The 22,574-nt window shown below is 47.3% G+C and overlaps 1 protein-coding gene across 1 annotated transcript in view; it reads left to right on the top strand.

Annotated features, from left to right (window-relative positions):
- The window catches only part of MCPH1 (microcephalin 1), a 204,691-nt gene that overhangs the window by 36,018 nt on the left and 146,099 nt on the right, over positions 1-22,574 (top strand). Inside the window, 9 exon segments of the mRNA XM_032468520.1 lie at positions 99-186; positions 1,925-2,039; positions 3,577-3,720; positions 4,798-4,887; positions 7,020-7,246; positions 7,248-7,421; positions 7,423-7,512; positions 7,514-8,201; positions 17,422-17,531. Coding sequence (XP_032324411.1) covers positions 99-186; positions 1,925-2,039; positions 3,577-3,720; positions 4,798-4,887; positions 7,020-7,246; positions 7,248-7,421; positions 7,423-7,512; positions 7,514-8,201; positions 17,422-17,531 — 1,726 coding nt within the window.

Below are 22,574 nucleotides of genomic sequence, written 5' to 3'. Positions count from 1 at the left end.
CTGCGCGGGCTGTCTTAAGTTGCTGACTGACGCGCATGCAGGTCAAGGCCGTGTGGCGGCAGCGGGGACACACTCACGACTCTGCTGTAATTCCCCAGATGCAGGACAGCCGGCGCGCACGTGGACGAGGCGCTGTACCCCGCGGCCAGCACTAACGAGCACTTCCCGAGCCTAATTAAGAGAAAAGTAAGTACTCCACTTCAGTGTGGACCGTGGCCATCAGGAATTTATTCTCTTTTTTATTCCTAGAAAATCAAACTTTAGAAAAACATTCAGGAGTTGTCTTAAACATTGCAATTGATGATACTGGTCTTTTCACACTTCTTTTTTAACATGTTATAGAGATTATTTTATCCCACGAATGCTTTAATGTGATTTGTAAGAAATAGAAGAGACTGTGTTTGGCCAGTGGAAAGCTCAGAGTTGCCAAGAGACCAGCGTCCATTTAGGTGCTCTGGTAACTCCTTCAGAATTCAGGGTGTTACGTCTCTAGTAAAATACATTTCATCTGTGGGGCTGGAAAATCTCAAAGTCTGAAGCTGAAACAGCCGAGTATATAAAGTTATTTATTATAGAAAATCTGTGCAGATACAAAGATACTGCTTTCATTTGAGGTCTGATTCACCTTTGAACTATAACCCTTTAAGGTTTTTATTATTTAAAAGTTTAATTGATTTCTGGATTTGTGGATAAATGAGTCCACTGAGGCGGATCCGTCACTTTGTTGTCACATGAGAATCCCTGTTGGAGCAAGGATCTGCAGACTCCAAACTGCGTCAGGCAGAGCAGGACTGTACATTTCCTGTAGGTTACAGGAGACATTCCTGCGGCCTCCAGATTCCATGAAAATAGTAAATCCTGTATCTCCACTACATTTCATCTCAGAGAAGCCGGAACTCGCCAGTGTAGCGATGGGAACCTCACCTCAGTCTCCGTCTTGGTCTCACCGGATGGTAGTGAAAGAGAACGTTTCAAGATTCTGTCATAGATAAGCAGTAGCCATGTCTACTGTTTTAAGAAGTTTTTATTTTAAACGCATCAACAATAAGAGTGCATTCTCACTGTAATACATTGTGTAAGCACAGATCAGGCAGATTCTTTTAATTTCCCTTCTCTCGGAGTAAGCACTTTGACTCGGGTCCTTGCGGGTCGGATGGCCTTCAGTACGTGTGTGTTGCACACATGCACGCACAGGCGTTTTATATGAATGGGGCTCCTACGTCACGTGTACTATTTGGTGGGCTGCTTTTTCTTCACTTAACTGTGTTTTCACATTTTATGTCAGTGTGTACATGGCTGCACTTTCTCCTCCTGCTCCGTGTTACACAGTGTAGCTGTGTCTTAGGTTCATGCAGCCTTAGATCATTGACAGTTTCTATTAAGTATGTTGTTTAGGTGACGTATTTGAGTTTATCTGTGCAAGTGGACTATCTGGAAATGGACTCCACGGCCCCTCCCGTAGTGTACAGGAGCATCTGTTTTTGACACTCTGCCCAAGGCTGGATTTTATTCATCTTTGAAATTATTCCAATTCTGAAACATCAATAATGTCTGCTCATACCCTTCACCACTTAAGTTGTGTTTATCCGTAAAAGCATTCCCTTTCCTTCTCTTTTCCAAGTGCAGTTGCAAGTTAAACTTGACTCAAGAACGTTCATGGGAACTAAGAATGCTGGGATCCTGAAAATGCCTCAGAAAACCTAACCACTTAACATGTAGCCGTGATTCAGTCTTAAAATTCTGTCCGTATTTTTGTAGTTGCAGGCAATTGGTATTTCCAATTTGCATACAGTGCAAGACATGCCTCTTTAAGAAGGTTTTATTGTTGCTGTTACAAAAGGTGTCAGGAGTGTGCGTGAGAGGCCTCTGTTCCTGTCTTACAGAGTTGCGGTACACTATTAATTTTTATGTCCTTTCTGTACAGCGCAAGTGTATGCAGCCCAAAGATTTTATTCCTAAAACACCAGAGAATGATAAAAGACTGCAAAAGAAATTTGAGAAAATGGCGAAAGCGCTCCAGCAGCAGAAAACAACTCTGGGTAAGCTGCGTGGTGCAGGCTGGTCCTTGGCGCTTGTGTTTGTGCTGGGCTGACTTGCCTGGCGGCCGGTGCGTCCCGGGGGACGGAGCTCGGGGACCGCAGTCGTTTTAACAGGGCAGGTAGGAGAGGTGCGAGCCGCCTGCACGACACTTCCCTGCAGCCGTGGTGGGGCCACGCGTTGAACCTGCCCATCACGGAGTCCGAGCCATTCATCAGACTGAGAGAACTTAATGTTTTCACGAATGATTCCAGGAGAAATGTGAGCTTTGATTGGTTATCCCTATTGAAGTAAATCCCTACTTATTTCTGCTTTGTTTTATATATAATTTGTATTTTTACCCAATACTTGGTCTTTTTGTTTTGTTACCCAAAATAGGCAAATGTTAGATGACACATTCTTTTAATGATTTGGAAAAATACTTTCAAACATCATCAAACTTGAAAGTACTTTAATGTGTTTTTAGTATTGCTTTTTTTTGGTCTTTTTCACTATTCTCTGAGTTTCGTGTTTCAGACCAATCCTGACCCGTCACTGATACAGGTGGGCAGTCTTGGTAACTATACTGCACAGCGTAGAAATAGAAAGCAGTAATTCCTCCAGTTTTTCCCTCTGTTTTAGTCTGTATTGCTGTGACATAAAGTCTCTGCTCTGTGTTCTGGAATTATTCACACAGAATTAGCAGGCTTTGCTTTAAGTTTTAAGTCTGTCAGTGGTGACGCAGCACAGCTGACTGGGACGTACAGCCTGTGAGCGCTGCCGGACGGTTCCCAGAGCTGCCTGTGCCCTTTGTTTTGTGCTTCACCCCTCCCTTGCCCGATGGATCAGGTCTCTTTCTCTCTGTGCCACACTGGTCCCTCCCTACCAAAGCGGCACTGACCGTGTGGCGCTGCTTCAGACAGAAACACAGATTCTCCTTGGCATCTGTCTGCCCTGACACCCCTCACCCACCAGGACCCCCAGTACCCTGCTCTTAAGCGCTCTCCTGACTCCTCCTCTGCTCCTCTTCAGAGCCCACGCCAGCCTCACGGGAGCGTCATGGCAGCTTCTTGACTGGCCTTCCAGCCACTCTCTCCCCACCTCCACCTCCCGTGCTTCAGTCAGAAGGCTATAACTCTCAGCTCCCTGGACACCCCACCCAGGTTTAAAATGCCTCAGTGTCATCCTAAGGAGACATACTCAGAGTAGAATCCACACTCAGGAACCAGATTGCATCCTGGCCTTCCCTTCTCTTAACTCCGTGTCTCAGTTTCGTCATCTTTAACGGGGCTCCTGTTACCTGACGCCTCAGGTCAGAGGCCGTGGAAGGAGGTGGTGCAGGGGTTGTGCTCCTCGGGGCGAAGCAGACTGGGGCCGCAGGTCGTGGTGGGGGATCACGGCCATGGTGGCGGGTGAAGTGGTGCTGGTAGTAGGTGATGGCGTCGAAAGGGAAGAGGAAAGCTGTGGAGTGGGGGGGCAGGGTGTCCTTGAAAGAAATCATGTCGTTGAAGGAGGAAGGCATTTTTTTGAGCTTAAAACTGGATTTTTGTGTATTTTCAGGTAACGATGTGCCTGTTCTCTTATTTGAATCTAACGGCTCCTTGATGTACAGTCCCAGCATTAAAATCTGCAGCGGCCGCTGCAGTGCAATGCGGGAGAGGCTGCAGGAGATGAAGGAGAAGCGGGAAAACCTTTCCCCGACCTGTGAGTGCCTGCGTTTCATACGGTGACAGTTGTGAAATAGGGGGTTAAATGGTGGTGGAAAGAGGTTTTCCTCTGTCACATAGATGTTTTAGTTAGTTTCCTGATTCTACCAGTTTTTTTACCTGTTTCAGTTTTCTTCCATAAAATCTTGTACTTTATTAAGATTTTTACTTTGCAGTGTTAATTCTGCTACTTTACTGCCTTCAGCACAGTTTGAAATCAACAACTGAAAGTTTTCTCTGTGCTCACCTTCCTTATATCTTGGTTTGTTTTCATTTTATAATCGCTGCTTAAGCATTCTCAAAAAAGTATCCTTTTAAGTCTCCTTAAAAAAAATCTTTGAATATGAGACCAAAATGTCTGTTTTATTTCTGGTCTGTTGCATGTGTAGCCTTTGAAGAGAACATCTGTGACCCTAGTTGTTAAACATTGATGTCCTGGATGTTTCCCTGAAACCTGTAAAGTTTCTCCACCTCGACAGCATGGATGTTCTGGGCGGGGTAGCTTTGTTGGTGGGGCGTCCTTGCGCACGGCAGAATGTCAGGCAGCGTCCGCGGCCTCTGCCTGCTAGCTGCTAGCAGCCTGGCTCACACTCCACCCCACCGCCCACACGTGGCACCGAGCTGTCTGTGGACGTTACTCGCATCTGCAGGAGCCCAGGCTCCGCTGGTGGAGGCCCTGCTCTGTTACGGACGCGGCTGCCGTGCTCATCCGCGAGGAGAGTCTCAGTTATCGAGCAGTGAGACTAACTGAGGTGTTGGCCTGGCCAGCTTCTGGGTAGGGCCGGGCTGGCTGACTGTCCAAGATCCCTTCCAGCTTTTATTGTCCTAGGGTTTCCTGCCTTTTTTATGATACGGTTTGTATAAATTATTCTTTAATGGTTCTCATCATCTGTAATAGATACAAGTAACACAGTTTTGTGCTTGTTTTTAAGTCTAGAGGGCACAGCACAAGGAATAAGTGTGTGTGTGCACGTGTGTGACACACGTCGGAGTGGGTCATTGGGCTTACAACAGGCCTCATCTATTACAAGGTGTCAGAGTTGTACCTGATGAAGAGTTTCGATTATGTTTGCAGCATCCCAGATGATTGAAAGTTCTCATGATGACACCATGAACTCTCCGTGTGAAGCGCCTTTGAACATTTCACATAATACTTTGTGTTCAGGTAAAATTATCTTCTTTTCTGCAGTATATTTAAGCTTTGAGAATATTGTTACTCTCTTATTTGGAATTTCTTCTGACGAGAACAGTTAGTTAAAAACCAGAACTGATGAATTTCACCCTGAAATTGTGTTGTACTGAAATTAAGGCATGGGAAATTACATGAGTTAAGCATCCTTTTGGTTCCTCTGGTTTTCCTCCTAGGCGTTTGCTTTCCTGGCACAGAATCATTTGCTCATTAAAAGAAAAAAAAATGTTGTGCTCGTACTTGAAGCAGTCTGCACACAGTTTAACCTGTGCGGTCCTGAGAACAGGAGTAGAGGAAAAGTTGTTCTACACAGTGTGTGATGAGTGCATGGACCCAGTCATCGAATGGGGCCAGGAAGTCTGTGCAGATCATCAGCAACTATAGGAGACAGAAGATTTCTAATCGGAAGCAGTGTTGGAAAGAGTCGATAAAACTAGTCATGCCTTGTGCGTAGTGTTGTAAAAGCGGGAGCCTTCCCTTCGCTCTGAGCGGTGGTTTTTTGTGGGTGTAGCTGCTTTGGTTGAATCCCATTTCGTGTCATTTGCTCACCCGCCCCTGTTGGGGACCACGTAAATCTCAGTGACTGTTACAGAGTGTCCCCTGAGAGTCACAGCAGTGACAAACCACAGAGCAGAGCCCCGGTATTGGGAGTTTAAACAAAGCTTCCTATTTGTGTGTGGCTTATTCTTCAGTCTCTTTGGTGTGTGTTGAAATTATTTGCTGATTTATCTTGAATAATCCCCATGTCATGATTTCATTTTTGGTGCGTCAGTTTCCTTCCATGAGTCCGCTGTTGCTGTGTGGTGGGCACTGCTCTGCGTGTCTGTATCTCATTTAATTCCCCCGTGAGCCCCATGACGTAGGCGCTGTTGTCCGGGTTCTGCTGGTGAGGAAGCCAGGTCAGAGAGAGGTCGGATGGCTCGTACAGAGTCACACACATTGTGAGCGGCTGAGCCAGGGTTCGAACCTTGGCAGTCCCACTTCAGAATGTACACTCCAGTGCCGTGTCACGCTGCTTGTCAGCCTTTTGAAAAGTGAGCTAAGCGTATTCAGCTGCTAAAGTTAACTAAAAGTGCCCCATGATTCCAGCTGTTGACTTAGGGACACACGGCACTGTCCATCTGCTGGCCTTTCCCCTGTTCCCCAAGCTACCTCTCCTCTTTAAAAGCAGAGCATTAGTGGTGTCAGCGAGAGAGTTAAGGCACTTCTGTTGCTCCCAGTGTGGCGTTACTGTGAAGTGGAGGTCCTCCCTCTGTTCCAGCAAACGCTGAGCCCCTGCCAGGGGAGCCAGCGCAGGAGCAAGCGGCTCCAGGTCCCAGAAAGTAGTGTCCATGCTGGGGCTCCTAGCCGAGAGAGGGACACAGACAGGCGCAGGGCCGTGGGGCGGTGGGATGCGCACTCTTAGAGATCTAGGTGGAGTCCTGAGTGACAGGAGGATGTGTGCCTAGACCTGGTGAGGTTGGTGCAAGGATTTGCCTAGATGGTGACATCCCGGTGGGTTTTGAAGGAAGGGTGGTGTTTATCCAGATGAGAGCATGGAGCAGGGACAAGGCCAGGACGTGTAAACACGCAGACAGTTTGCAGGGGAGAGGTGGCAGTTCTGCGTTACCCTCGAGTTGCGTGGGATCAGAACTCGGGTCTGCCAGGTGGAATGTGAGCCTCATGTGAGGGCTTCGCTCGGCAGCGGGGGAGCCTGGTAGCTGTGTCCAATGTGGATGCTTTGTGATAGACGCATGCTTGGTGTCAACCCAAAAGCGATAGTTCTCACCTTCGGGAATTTTTGGCCTCCTCGAGGATTTAATGACAAGGTGTGGGTGTGCGTCCTGGGGAAAGGTGCAGAGGCACGTGAGCATCCAGAACGTGTCCTCCCTCTCCACCCCGACCCTCCCCACCCTGTCCTGTCTGATACCCGCGTGGGAGCCCTGGTTCCTGGGTTAGAAATGCTGTCTGGGAGGTGTCATGACGTGTTGCGGAGGAGAACCAGGGTGTAGGGGATGCCCTTCCGAACCAGTAGCTACACTGAAGTATCGCTTCATTGATCGACTGAAAGTACTTTCATAATAATTTAAATAATTTTTAAGAGTTACTTCTTTACTAATATTTTCCAGAGGACTCCTGTGCTGGTGGTCTGCACTCGTCTTTCGATGATCTTTGTGGAAGCTCTCGACGTGGGAATCAGGAGAGGAAATTGGACAGATTCGTGGATGAAATTAAAAGTGACACGTGTGTTTTGTCACCCATGTTGAAAACCAGCAGTGCTCGTCCTTCAGCATCTCCCTGCTCCCTCAGTCAGTTAACTCCTTGGAAACCTGCCGGCGACCTTTTGCAGAGGAGGGACGCGCCAGCAGGAAGAGCCTGTGGGAGAGGTGACCGCGGCGCTGTCGGGAGGACTGTCTGCGGGGGGGTGTGATGAGAAGAGGGGCTTGTCTCCTGCGTTACCAGCAACAGGAGGGCCCCCCGTGGGACGGTCACGACCCAGGAGTTCCTCAGCAAAGAGAAAAAGGATGTCGGCAGAACCCACAGCCCCCTCCTGTGGAGACACTGAAGACAAAGCGGCGGCGCAGGGAGCCGGCCGCACCCAGGTTGCAGCCATGTGCATCGGGAAAGTGGCCTGCAGTTCGTGACCAGATCTGTGGTCCAGACTCTGGACTTCGGGGAGTCCCCGTACGATGATTACTTTTCTCCTGATAACCTTCAGGAGAGGAATTCAGAGAATCTTCCTCCTGGGCTCCTGGCGGCCTCCAGCCAGGCTCAGCTCCACTGCAGAAGAAACCTTTCTAAGAGAGAGAGAACCAGTATCTTGGAAATGTCTGACTTTTCCTGCATCGGCAGAAACCCCAGGTCAGTCGACGGTGCCCATTTAACAGCAAAAACCGGCCCCAGCCTTCAGAAGCCCGTCAGTGACAGAGCAGAGACGGCTTTGCGGTGCTTGGTGTCTCGGGGAAACCCTGCTGCTGGAGAGACCCCAGGGTGCCGGTCACAGGCCGTGGCTCAGAGCGGAGGGGACGGACACCTGGGTGGGCGAGACTTTCCCACCATCCATGGGCTCGCTCCTCAGAAGGAGCACCCAGGGCCAGGACAGCAAGGCGATTTACTTCCTTTGAAAGGCAGCAGTGAGGAAGTGCAAGGATCGATTGATGCAGAAAGCGTGCAGAGGGAAGATACTCCTCAGACACTGACGTCCTCTGAAGGTGGAACACAAAGTGATTGCCAGCTAAGCTCTGTGGGTGACTGTAATGCGGAGACGTCTGCGGAGAGAAGGGAGAACTTGCCCAGAGGACAGAGTGAAAGTATGTGAATCCCCTTTACACGTCTCTCTGTCCTAAGACTACGGAGCAGCGCCTCCATCTTCCAAGTCTGTCCCAGCTTTCTCACTATTAAAATCTGCCCCCCATTTTAACTGAAGGATGTGTGTGTGGTATTTACAGTGATACTTTACCTCCTGTGGGAATTGATGGCCTGCTGCCCCGTGGAATTTCTAGGTTCCTTGGTCAAAGCTGCTGTTGTGAATACATTTCGCTGAGCCTTTTCCTTATAGGTGAAAAGAAAAAGTGGTGCCTGAAACAAGTGATGGACCAGAGTGAGTGCTTTTCCTTGTGTCAGTATTGCCTCTCACCGTGACTCTCTGTGCAAAGAGCATGCTGGCGGAGAATTCTTAAAAATCTCAGCTCGTGATGGTAAGGCTGTTTATTTTAGAAGGGAAATTAAGGCAGTGTAAGCCATTCATTCCAGTCAAGAAAGGAAAAAAGTGAATGTGGAAGTAAATTATCAATATTTATTTTTAGAGCAGCTTTGGGCAGTTGGGCAGTGTTAAGTAAAAAGAATTATTAATATTTTGCTTAAGTAGTTCATGGTAACTGGCCTTATTTGACTTCTATTTATTTTGCTTTAAGCATATTACTTAAATAGGTTTATTCCTATCTGTAATTTTATTATAACCATAGTAACAAACTATGTAATTATAGTAATTGTAGCAAAAGCAGCAACAATAGAAAACTTTTTGCACTTTCTGATTATAAGCACAAACAGGTTTCAGCCATCATAAGTGAAGAGATCTTGAACTTTATCTTTACTTTCAATAAGGCCAAGTTTATTCTTCATCGTTTTTCTACTCGTATTGTTTTAACCACCCTTTTCAAGATGAAGAAGTTATAGAGGTTGAAATAACCACAGATGTGTATCTTTTCCTTGGATATAAACTCCCCAAAATCATCTCACAAAAAGAATTTGTATAGTACTAGCCTACTTTTTATATCTGAGCTTTCTGAAATACATAAAATTTTATTTATCATACATTTATAAAGTATGTAAAAACATAAAACTCGACAAAATATTTTGTTCTAGGATTAGTGTGTGTTCTCAAAATATTTATTTTAAATATATTCTAAAGTTAATACAAAGCAGTAGATGTACAGAATTGTTTTGATAGCCAAGAATATCCTGTTCTTACAGCTTTCATTCTCATTCTTAGTTTTCATCTTGTGTATTTCAGAGCTTTTGAATAATGTTTAATGACATACGAACAGAAATTAAGGTTAAAAAAAAAAGCTGGTTTCAGATGGTGCAGTGCACCTGCAGTCCCAGCATTGTGAAGAGTATGATTGTTCTCAGAATCAGGTGGACAGCCTGTCCCGGCACGTACCTCCGTGTCCAGGGCCCCGGGAGGTCTGGACACGAGGTGTGGGCCGTCACACGATGGGGGCAGGCAGGCTCCCAGTGTCGCTCAGTATGACTCAAGTGGAAACACATTCTCTGGGCCCTCATGTGAGGACATCTCCTAGAATCGCCTTATTTTATGTCATTCTCAGGGACAGAAAATCATTGAATTTAAGACAGGGAAAGACTCACCTATTGTCTAGCCTAAACCTAACCCTTTGTTTTGTGGTGGTAAAATCAAGACCCAGAGCTGTCTTAGGTTGTCCACAGCCCGCCCACCTGCATCGCACCTCTCTGGGAGTCTGTCGTAGGTGAAAGCGTGTGGCTTTTAGACATTCCATAGAGGCTGAAGCTGTGGAGCAGGAAAACCCGCTCTGCACATCCAGTTGTACCTCTCTGGATCTTTGATGTTACAATAAAGGCCTTCTTCCAATGTCTGTTTTCCGTTCAGTTTTCCTCATTGCCCCTGAAGTATCTAAGGTAGATAGTGTGCAGTGAAGTCCATGAGAGCAGGTTACAGAGAGATTCGGTAATAAACATTAACAGGACAGGAATGGAGAGAGAAGCCTTTGATTTAAAAACAAAAATCTTTGAAGTCATATTAACCAATAATTTTTGCTTTCTAAACTTTCATTCACTAATTTCATAAAAAGCACACAAATATATGCTCAATGTAAGAGTGCAAAAAAGGGTAAAATTGTCCTGTCCCTCTTTCCTCCCTTAGCTCCTTTCATTAGTCCATTAAACAGTTGTTTCTGTGCACCTGTTGAGTCCCAGGCTCTGGCCTAGCTCCCAGGGAGATGGCAGAGGAGGCAGCACACCCCTCACAGAAGTGATGTCCTAGCAAGGGGGACAGATAGCTAACGAATGTCAGCATCACATCAGGTCGTGGGCAATGTGAAATAGATCACCAGTTAGGTCAGGGAAGGCTTCTTTGAGCAGGTGACGTTGGCTCACCATCCTGGGCGTGGGAGAAGAGGTAGCCTTGTGACTAGGGAGTCATGTTTTAGCCTGAGGAAACAGCAAGTGCAAATGTCCTGTGGTAGAAAATGCTCCCAGGGGCTGCACTGAGGCCATCATAGCTCTGGGCCAAGGGAGGTTGGGAGGAAGTGTGGTCAGAGAGGCAGCTGTGCCCCCAGTGAGCCTGGGAGTGGTTTGGCTTTGTTGCTAAGTGTGATGAGAAGCCACTGTGGGGTTTTAAACAGGGAGCAGCCAGTTCTGATTTATGTTTTAGATGTAACACTGGATGCTTGATGGGGAACAGGCTGTGGTCAGAGTGCCTGCTAGAGATAATAACTGCCAACAGTTCAGTGAGTTTCCTTCCAGACATTGTGTGTGTGGGCGCACGTGCACAGATACACAAGGGCAGGGAGATGTTTTGGGGGATTTTATTGCATACATAGGATTATATTACTCTGTTGCCTTGCGATTTGCTTTTTTGAAAAATATGTCAGATATTTCCATGTTGGTATCAACAGAGCAATAGATCTACTTCACTTTTTAATATGTTTCAGGTGATAATGAAATTTTTCTGTAATCAATCAGAAACTAAACATTTTGGACTTTGTAGGCCAGGAGGCAACATTAAGCTATGTAGGTACTTATATAATGAGAAATAAACATTTTTACAAAATTTTTAAGGACTGAACTCAAAGTTGAGTACAATTTTTTTATAATACAAGTCAAATGAGAATAGAAATCTACTTTGTGGGGAGGAATAACTTGATAGGGTTCAAAGGGGGTGACCTCATCATCAAAATTGATGGCCAGTGTTTATTCAGGCTGATGTATAGTAAGATTTTACGTATTCCACCTTTGAAAATTGCCGGTTCCCACAGGCAGGCGCTGCCGAGTACTGATACCAGTCCCTGAGCTGATGGTTTTCATCCGGGACGTGTGTCGTTCTGTTCGATTTTTCCCTCACCCGCGCCTTCTAGCACGTCCTGGCGTCGCAGATGAAGCGCTTAGGAAATGAGTGGAAGCGCCTCGGTCGTGCTGTCAAGCGCGCTTTGAGTAGACCCCTTTGCTCCGGCGGCACGGTCTACAGACTGTTGCTGGGACTGTAGCTTGAGCCTAGGAAGTACATCCACGTCAAATCTGTGTGAGGTTGGCGCTCTCCCCACCTGTTTTAGTCTCCGCACCGCAGGACAGCACATGTAGGAAGCCCCTCGGTGTCACTTACGTGTGGGAATGGCTTTCCACCCCTCGTGGTGCGTAGACCTCAGCGCGTCAGACCACTGCCTGAAGCTGGTTGTAACCGCCAAGCAGATAAAGCGGATTCTCTGTCCTATATTCGCACACAGCTTGGCCCTGACTTACTTCTCAGTAACAGGTGGCTGCAGTGCTTCCACTGGTGCCCCACGGCCATCGACAAGAGCAGGAGATCCTTCCCACACCCATGCGCTCACCCGCGTCCGTCGGTCTCACAGAGACGTTGTTTGCTGTGGCCACTGGGATTACACGTCAGCACAGACACGCGCCTTGTCTGAGTGGCTTCGCCGTGTCCCACTGTCACGGCCTTCTTCGTAAGGACTGGTCCCAGCAGAGGCGGGGAAGGCCAGCTCCGGCGGGAAGCGGGTCTCCAGACACCCGGGTGTTGATGACGCAATATGGGCACTCAGGTGGAGGCTGTCCACGGACCGGACGCTTACGCTGAAGGGGCAGGTCTTGTCCTGGGACTGTCTGTACCTCACCCGACAGGTTTACTGGAGGCAGACAGTGCTTTCTGGTAACTGGCCAGCATCAGGCCACCAGGTAGCCTTCAGCCCTGCAGTTTCTCAGGCCATTTAGGAACCAAGTCTTGGGAACGACCCCCAGGTGCCAGCTACGGCACCTGCCCTATTCATCATGCCTTATTCATACTTGAGGGGGGTGTCCTGTGACATTGTAGCCAATCTGAGAGTTTAGCTGAGACACAGTTCTGGCATCCACTACTCTGACGAGCGAGCTGAGGATGCCACTAGTTACAGCTCGTTTCTTTCGTCCATTTTGCCAGTTGACAAAGCATCTGCATTGAGCGAAAGGGTTTGTGGGAGTCGTCTCTGGAGTGCGTGGCGTTTTTGATGCAGAACGAGCACTCGTACTCTGCGTCATGCAGTCTGCTGAAACACCGTAAGCTGCAGTACAGCCTTCAGAAAATGCGCTGTCCTGTCTCTGCATTCATCCCTGTGGTGGAGCTGGCACAGGGGGTCTGCTGACTTCGGTTGGTTGGTTGGTTGGTGTTCACTGCCTGCAGCTCTGAGTTGGGAAGGATTAAGAAACTTCATCCAGGACTTGAAGGCAAAAGCGACATGAACAGTAGTGTCTGCTAAGGGAAATGGTTAACATGGTTCAGTCTGGGGTTTGTTTGGATGACAACTTTAATTGATGGAGAATTACAGGCAAACATGCTGCAGTTTAGTAATTGTACAGTACGGTGTATTTCTTCATTCATAACCCCAAGGCACAATTGCATTTCTAATACCCAATTTGTTTTGCAGCCTTTTGAAAGTTTGATAATCTTATTGACGGGTTTGATTAGTCTTACAGAAATCGTCAGGAGATACATCATTTTTAATTGAATTAGTTGAAAATATTTCGTATGTTTTATAGAAGAACAAAGGCCATTCATTTATAGGCACTTACGTATTCTTATACAATGTAGAATAATTTGCATATTCTGAGTATTTCTTCCTGCAAGAGTAAATGATTTACGACTGTACCAGATAAGGAGGTATACATGTACATGTATTCCTTAAATATTTTAAGTTGAAGATTGTTGCACTTTTTAACAATTCAAGTAATATGCAGTTGTATTCAGAAGAGCGTTTCTCTCAACCCTCTTCACCAGAACCTGCCAGTCCACTCACAGGAGGTAAGCAGTCAGAACAGCTGGACGTGGGTACTCGGCCTTAACAGGAAGGCTGGCTGGGAGGAAGGTGTTAGAACCTGTTGATTATTTGATTGCTTGGTTTGTTCATTCATATCTTCATTCATGTATTCATTGCTCATATACACCTACGATGATTACTCTGCATCTGCTACGTCCAACACGTGACCACAGGGGGCAGTAAGGATGGAAGGCTCTGTCCCTTTCCCTTAAGGAGCTTAGACAAGCAGGGAAGATGTAGTCACGTTAATCCATATACAAAATCAGGGAATTCAAAAGATGGACAGATTACTCCCAATGGGAAGGGTTATGTGGTATTAAAACTAATTTACATATTTAAAAGCCATATTTTAATTATCTCTACCATGATGATGAAGGAGAAGATTCCACATCATCTTTTGGAGGTCGTGATTAGACTTTATTTTTTGCTTTCTTCATGGTTAACAAAGTGAACTTGATATTTTGTCGGATGAACATACGTATATGTATGTATGTGTTTTCTCCTTAGCTGAGTTTTGCTTGTATAGAACCTGTGAGCTTGCATGTACCCCAAACCCCAGAAGTGTGCACGGAAAGGATTTTTCCTAGGTCTTTTAAGGCTCTTTCCACAGTCTTAAAATTCTGCATTCTACACTGTTTTTAAATAATTCATTATTCAGATTTTAGGTGCCCAGAAGAAATTTCCCATTGGGCCAGTGCTAAAATGTTGAAGTGTATGATTTTATCGTTAAAATTGTGAATTCTTACATCAGTCCTCAGAAGCCCTTTTTGTCTTTGATGTGGTTGATCTTGCAGAGTGTCTTGTGTTAGCAAATGTTAATTGCTTAATTATACTGCTAGTAGTAGTATTAGTCTTAATTCTGTGTCTCAGAGATAGAGAGTAGGATGTGCTGGAGAGTCGGTGTCGGAAATCAGAGTTTGTTTCGGATGCCTCTGCCCTGGCACAACTTTGACATGGACCAAGCTTCTCTTAAGAAATTCAATGGTTTTCTCGACCGTATGTTCCTAATGCTGCATTAGCCTGGTTCTGTCTCCAGAGAGATCTTCCCTCAGTGTCAAAAGTGGCTCTCAATCCTGCTTGTCTCTGTTGGGTGAGGGAAGGTGGTGATTTAAACTAATTCACTCAGAGGGGCGTGAGTTCACTTTCTCACCTTGATGTGCTGGCGTCTGATGATATTGACAACCCAAACACAGTTCTAGTTGGTGAAATTTCAGGCAGTGTAACTTGCTGATAAAAATCGTGGAGCTGTGAAGGTCCTTTCTCTCTGAGTTTGATCTTTTTTTTTTTTTTTTAAATAGAGACAACGAATCACTTGTATAATGAAGACTGAAAACGAGGGGAGAGAGGAGACCAAGATTTATGACTCTGGTCCTGGGTGGTTGGGAACACTCCCCACCCTGGGCCATGTTGGAGGGTGGGCTGTGGCGCGTCAGCTGAGGTTTCTCGGAGGCGCTCACAATGGGTGCCCATTGGTGGTTGGATTTACCACGCTCTGCCTCGGGTGGGACGTCTCGGCAAGAGACAGCACACTAGGACCCATCCATAACGGCTGACTTCACGGGCTGTGATGAAATCACCTCTGAGGTGATGACAGCCCACTTAGGGAGCAAACGGAGCAAGAGTTCCCGAGAGGTGGGAGAGCCAGGAAGTGGGGGTCGGCGTTTGCGCGCCGAGCTGCGGCAGGGTATCGGGTCCCCCTGCTCTCAGAACTGCTGTGCGCTTTCAGCTGCTTTTGGTTTACCGATGACACCCTTAAAGAAAACACAGTAGTCAGTGATGGTAGGTTTTTGTGAAATGCTGTTTTAACGTAACCACATAAGTCACTTGCGTATATCATTTTGTGACTGCACGATTGTGAAAACATGTTATTAGCAACATCAGTCTGTCTTAAATTTTAAATGGCTGTGACGCATTTTCTAGATCTTTGTCTACAAAATGATTTACAGCCTATTTCACTGGTCTCAGCTAGAACTGAGGCAAATGGTGGTTGTAGATCCTTTTCCACAGAGATGCTAGCAGGCTGCAGGCACATTCATGGTTCAGTAACAGGAGCAGTTGGATCCCAAATTGTATCGTTTGTCTATTTTTATGTGCTTTTGCTTTAAGTAAATATTTGTGTTTTAAAATGAATGAATAGTACATACAATTAACTAGTAACTTTTAATCTCAGATAGTAACAGATTGCATCCATGTCCTGCCCTAGGGGTTAGGAGATGTGAGCACTTTCAAGAGGTGATGTGAGTGTGGTGGAAAGTACTGCATAGATCGGCAGGCAGGCAGGCAGGCAGGTAATCTTACCTCCGGAATGAGTGAAAGTGGGAGACTTAGCATAGCTAGATCTTAGCCGGACTGTCGTGTGCACAGTGCCCTTTTACACGACCTACTGACCTGTCCACTCCAAGTGAGATCTCTCTAGCTAGCTGAAGCCACCGCCGGGGTTGGGCAGTCACCTGGGACTGAAATAGGACTGGGAGAGACGTGAAACACAAGGCAAAAAATAGAGGATGTCTGGGGAGGTGGTGGGCTCAGCACAGCACGTGGCTCGTTTGAGCCTCCAGAGGATCAGATTCCGTGTTAGGTTCAGAACCTGACAGTAAAACATCTTGGGGGCCCAGGTTGGAAACAACAGCTTTGAGTTTAACAGAATATTAACCATTGTTGTTCTGCATTTTGTTTTCAGTTAGCTGGAACTCTATTTTTTATTTTTTGTTTTTTATATTCATTTACTTGGGGTTTTTTTTTTTTGAGTTTTTGAAAAAATTTTAAAGTACTTTTCATTGTGGTATAATTTCTGTACAGTAAACTACACATATTTCAGATTGGGACCCTATTTTTGAAAGAGGAGTTAAAAGTTTTGAATCAGGCCCTCCTAACTTAATTACATCTGTTTTATCAGATCATCCTATTTTATTGGAAATATCTGCAAAACAGTCATTCTTGTGTTGCGTGATTTTTAATTTCTGATATCACTTAAATTATTTTTGCCTTGTATTACATTCGTTTCTCTGTGTGTGCATTGTCTGCTGGGTTTGTGTGTCTTTGCATCTCCGGTGGGCAGCCCCTGGCCATTAGATACTTGTTGGTAAGTGCGTCAGCGGCTGAGGGGGACAGTGTGAAGGTGGATTGTGTGGGATGGCTGTGGCCAGGACATGAGTGTCCCCTAGGCTGCCATATGCCCTTTGTGTTAGGGTATGTGTTGTCCTACTGAGACCACGTAAGTGGTGCCTGCTGTTCTTAGTCCTTCAGAATACCAGCTAAGTCACGTAGTAGTCAGACTATTTGGGGAGGGAAGAACAAGGAGCACCAGATAAAGTTGTGGCTGTAGGTGAATCAGGTCAGAGTACACGCTTCACACTGCACTGGTGGTTACTTAGGATTCCCACACCTTTTGGCATCTAATGAAGCCGTGTTTCCCTTGATGAATGTCTTCTTTTTGGTTTGTGTGTCTTCGTGACAAGACGTGGGTCTCAGGCGGGAGTCTGCGGGGAGTAAAAGCACCAGCTGTTGATTGTGGGTTGTGACCCGGAGCTTGATCCTGAGGGCTGCTTTCTGCAGTCACTCTGACCCCAAGGCCGACATTGCTTATTTCCTCTAACATAGAACTGCCTTCCCTGAGTAGCTGGCTTTTGATCATTATGCAAAATCCCCAGAATTGCTGGAGTGTGAACAGTGCAGAAGGTACAGGCATCTGTTTCCTTGCATCATCAGCTGGACAGATGGGCTGCTGTAGAGCTGGGACATTGTCACCCGACGTTGTTTCTGACCCTTGAGTTAAGTGATTGCTGGGGATATCGTAGTGGAATAAACCGAGCATTCTAAATAGACCTCAAAGGAGGAAAAAAAAATGCAGTGCGTATTTTAAAAGACCATACTTTCTTATTACCAGAATGCGTAAATAACTTAAATATTTTTTATTTGGCTCAAGTTGCATTGGTATTCAGTCCATGTAAAGTTCTAACTAATCTTCAGTCCTCTTGGGTTTCAGGTGTTAAAAGTGGACCAACAAGGCACGATGTCTTGGATGGCTCATGGGAAGGCCTGACGGACCTCATCAGACCTCACAAGGAGTCGAAGGAAAGAGAGACAGGCCAAAAGGTTGGTGTGTGAAAATGCTGTTTAAACTCGCCAGGGCTGCTGCTCCATGATGTTCTGCTCTGGGTTCATGAAACACAAGCTCATCTGTCCATTTGAGTTTAAAAATTAATTACGGTGGATGTTGGGAAACTCTGGCAATAACAGCGGGCATGCCAGTCACATTCGGGACGGAGTTACGGCTGGTGGGACCAGGTTTCCCCTGCCACTTTGCCAGGGCGCTGCTTGCGTGTAACGGTGCTGCCAGCTTCCCTCAGGGAGAGCACTTCGGGCGTGCCAGCGAGGTCATTGCTTCATAATCCGGGCGAACGTTCACTGGGCAGGAGGTGAAGAGCCCGAGCGCCGTCCCTGGCGAGCTGGCCGAGGCCTGGCCCGCGGCTGTCAGGGTGGGTGGTTCCCGTGCTGGGGCTGCAGGGCCAGCTCTTCCTCTCCGTGCGCTCCCCTGGGGAACCCAGGGAGGGCTGGACGCTGGGTGACCCTTCAACATCCGCTCTCCTGCTGAAAGTTCGAGTTAGCCATTCATAGTCCTGTGCCTGGTTTTCACGAGGCTGAGAAGGTATAACACCACTGGAGTCCGAGTTCCAGGCTGCAGTGCTAAGCCAGTAACAGACGGGGCGGGGTGGAGAGCCTGCCCCGGGGCACCTGGCCCCGGCCACCAGGCCCAGCAGCCGTGTCTCACCCCGGGGGAGAGGAACGGGACCCCTTCCTTATCCTGGCAGTGGTTGAAAGAAGTTAAAATTACCACGCAGATTCCATGAACGTCTGCTGTAAGTTGGTAGAAACTCAGGTTTCTTTACCAGCGCTTTCTGGTTTGTCTCAAAGAAACAGAGCCAAAAAATGGAAAGGAACCACCTTCCGGGCAGGGCCACAGTTTTGCTGGGGAGGAGATTTGTGGGGTCCCCTGACATGTGAGTGGCTGAGCGACACCAGGCTCCCTGTGTCTTGACTGTAGTGACCGTCCCAAGGCTGGTACATGGCCTCCCCGGGACTGAGCTTCTGCAGAGAGCTGGTGCCCTGGGGCTGCATTTATGCCGTTTCCCTGTGTGCCAGCCTCCATCCTGATTGCAGTATGGCCACCTACCTTTTTCCTTTGGGAAAAATAAAGCAAAATCCTTATTGATCTTCATTCCATGGGCATTTACTTAGTGTGTGGTACTGCTTCTGGACAAGAAAACCCAGCTTTTCCTAAGTGGCTCTGTTTGTAAATCGCACTTTGGAGCTGTCTCTGCTGAGCAGGGTTGTCCCTGAGAGGACACAATAGGTCAGAGCACAGAAACGTGTGCAGCTGGCTTTCCTGAGCTCGGAGGCTTAGAGAGAAATGAGAGGCCAGACACTTCAAACTATACAGTACACTTACTGACAGTGACAGATCAAATGCTTAAATCACTACAGATTTCTTTGTGTGTGTGTGGGGGGGGTAATTAGGTTTATTTATTTCATTTATTTTTTAATGGTGGTACTGGGGAATGAACCCTCGTGCATGCTAAACACGCGCTCCACCCCTGAGCTCTTCCCTCCTCCCCTCTACAAGTTTTTTAAACAGAGTAGCAAACAAGTGATGAATAATAGCTAACATATATTCCCATAATTGCTTCTCACATTTTTACTAGAATGTGAGCCCTTCAGTACATAAGGTTTAATCGTTCTGTGCTCACTGCAGTGCAGTACGACACACAAAACAGTTTAGTAAATATGTGCTGAATGAATAAGAGCTGCACGAATTTCCCTTCTACTTTTGGAGTGAACATCTTGTTCTGTTTCTGGTGCTTTTAACCATCCCACAATAATGCCATAATCATCATAATACATCTCATTTCCTTTTGAATATTCTTGTGAACTTGTAAAGTGGTCTCAAATCAGTGAAAGATGGGAGGTTCTGCATTGCAGTGCATCATTGCTACAAGCGCTGACTCCCCTCCGTGCTGGTGCTGTCCCGTTGGACAAGCTACTCAGTGCGTCTGTGCCTCTGCTTCCTTGTGTATAAAACAGGCACAGTCACAGTGCCAGCCTCAGAGGGCTTATGCTAACTAAGGGAGTTGAAACATGCAAGGACTTGAGGATGACAGATGTCTGATACATAGAGACACTCGGTAAATGTTAGCTGTGTTTTCCAGCATAAGTGTGGGTGAAAATTACACCCACACACGAACTGTCCTCTGTTTTGCAGCTGTTCTCAAAGTAGACTGGGTGGGTCTCTCTGCCTGCCCGCTTCCCTAGCCTCTAGAGATGTCTTTAGTCAAAATGGCCCTCCAAGTTCTGGACTGGTCCAAACTTTGTGTCTTACTGGACCTACTGACCACAGTCATGCTGGGGCCAGAGCAGCGCCCAGGGCATGGGAGGGAGGGAGAGCTGGGGTGTATTTGAAAAACTCCGCACGTGGTTCTGACACGATGGTCATCCTTCCAGGTGAGAACCTGTCACAGGGGTAGATGGAGCCTCACCTCTTTAGGTCTTTAGCACGAAATCACCCCCTGGCACCCGCCCAGGAGCACAGGTCTCCCAGTGAGTGGTCCCTGCTCTGGGGATTTGCTTCCCTTTTCTCTAAGGTCAGTAGAACCACCTGGAAATAACCAGGATTTCTCAGCAGACCTGTGTGAAGGGTACATAATGGGCTCCGTGTCACCACTGACAGCAGCCATTCCTCAAGCACTGGGACCTCTTTTTAGAATGAGTTTTCTGTTTGGCCGCCACATGGAGGTGCAGAGGGCTCTGATCGTGCCTTTAGTGTGGAGGTGGTAGATTTGGAATTACAGCCTGTTCGCGTCTGGTGGGGAGAAGGCAGAGGAGCCAGCAGCCACAAGAGAGGAAACCCCGGGCTGCGGGGACGATACGGGGGCTTGCCCGCCACCTGCAGGGAGGGGGACGGGGGTGGTGGGGGCTAGAAGCCTTTCTGAATAAAGAAGTCGGGTACTGGAGCCACTTTTCATTTAAAACATTATTTTCCTCAGTATCATCTGTCCTCTAAAATGTCCCCGAATGAGTCTCGCTGCTCTGCTGGAAACTCTCGGGTTTTATGAACGTGCTTTTACAACTTGCGGTAATTCCGGGGCTCGGGCAGTTTGCCATTAGATAGTGTGCCTGGCTGGAAGCGTGCAGTCTTGTGGGTTGTTTTTAAGTTTAGCTTTCAAGTTGAAATAGCAGTGACTCATCCAAACGACAGGTGATATTTATTTTGTTTCTTGACATCTCTGCATGAGTGTGTTGTTGTCAGTCACTCGGGGGAATTGCCACACTTCCTGGAGGATGACACCCCTGTAAACGTCCCCGTAAGTCACTCCCCTTTGTTCAGACCCTCCACGCACAGTAAGGTAGAGCCTGTCACCCAGGAGGCCTCTGAGTGCGGACGGTTTGAGGGATGGGCTGCAGACTCCACAGGGGCCTTTGACTTGTAATCAGGCATTTGAAGGGTCTGTAATTGCTTTGATGAACCATTTCTGGCCACGCGCACCCGAAGCTGGCAGTGGGGGGCGTGTGCTGGTTGTGCCAGGTGTCCAGTCCGCCAGCAGATGTGACTTGGTGAAGCCATCAGAAAATCCGCTTCCTCTCGGTGGAGCGACAGCTTTGGCTCGGTCATCGTGTTGTTTTTCTCCTGTTGGGTATGAGCAAAAAATATTTAGATAGAAAACATGAAAAAAGAATCTTCAAAGAGCTCCATTTTTTTTTTTTTTTTACTGTGTTTTCTGTGTTCAGTGACTGACGTTGTGTGCACTGTGAAATGTGTGCTTCAGAAACCGCCAAGTGTGTCTTGTTCTGGAGGTGGTGGGCCTGAGGGCCTGTCGGGACGGTGCCACGTCCATTCTCGTGAGCCTCCGTGGTCGTGTTGGGCCATGTAAGGTAGAGGCCAGGGTAGTCCTTCCCGCCCCCACCCCCGGGAGGGGCCAGAGACAGAGGAAACTCCAAGAAGCCCTTCGACCATCTGCTGCTGGGCATTTGTGCCCGGGGCGGATTCGGGACGCGTGTTCCAAATGCAGGTAGTCACGGCCGCTGGTTTCTAAGGTCCAGCTTGCTAAGTATGGCATCTGGGGGATGTTAGCCAAATGACAGTAAACCATGGTAACCTGGCTTACAAATATCCAGTTCATCTCTTTAAGATAAGCAAAAACCCAAACAAACAAGTAACTTGCTGAAGTAGCGAACCTGAATCTTTTAAAAACCCAACAAAACAGGTCCTTTGGGAGGGAAGGAACTGAAGACAAGGGAAAGACACACAGCCCCATGACCCCCCAACCCATGTAAATGCTCATTCTTCGCTGAGCAGCCACTGCCCAGGGAGGCGCTCGTGCCCGAGTGTCGATTGCACCCCCTCAGCCCTGCCCCACCCGCCATCCTGCACCCACTCTGTTCTCAGACCTCTGCTCCAAGCTAGTCGCGGTCACTCTGTTTCTCTTAGCAGTCATTAGTCTGGGAATATGACTCACTTCTGCCCAATGAGATGCGGAGGGAAGTCTTACTGGGAGGTTTCTGGAAAAAGTGTTCCCTCACTTGAGACGGCCCTGGGAAGAAAAGCCGCCCTGCCCCTCAGAGCTTTGTTACGGCTGGACGTGTCCCCGGGAACCAACCGTGCAGCCCGGGGACCAGGCCAAAGAGCGAACCCAAGAGAGGAAGCGGGAAGGGGCCTGCCAGTCTCACGGCTTCTCTCCACTGACATCAGAGAGATGTTTGGACAAGGGACACGTTGCAGCGTTTGTTATGTTCCTAAGATCTGACAGGATGTCCACATACAGAGATGTGTAGCAGTGAGCATCCGTCCAAAGGCTGGATTCCACTTAAATGTGGGTGGTTTTCCCAAGCAGGTTTTTCACATCTTCTCTGGAGGAGCAGTGATGTCCTCTCCAATCACAAGATATTTATTACTTCTCTTTAAGTCTATTCAGCTCTCTCTCCTCGGTTTCAGAGTTATTGCTTTCCAAATAATACTTAGGGATATGAATTATTGGCTATTAGTAGTTTCAAAAAAAGAAATAAAAATAACATTATTCAGACGGAAAGGAGTTAAATGCGAGAGTGACAGATAAAACCACAACTCAAAATCAATGAGGCATTATT

The sequence above is a fragment of the Camelus ferus genome, chromosome 26 (assembly GCF_009834535.1).
Source record: "Camelus ferus isolate YT-003-E chromosome 26, BCGSAC_Cfer_1.0, whole genome shotgun sequence".
In the NCBI taxonomy this organism is placed as follows: domain Eukaryota; kingdom Metazoa; phylum Chordata; class Mammalia; order Artiodactyla; family Camelidae; genus Camelus; species Camelus ferus.
This window is presented reverse-complemented; position numbering and strand designations above follow the sequence as displayed.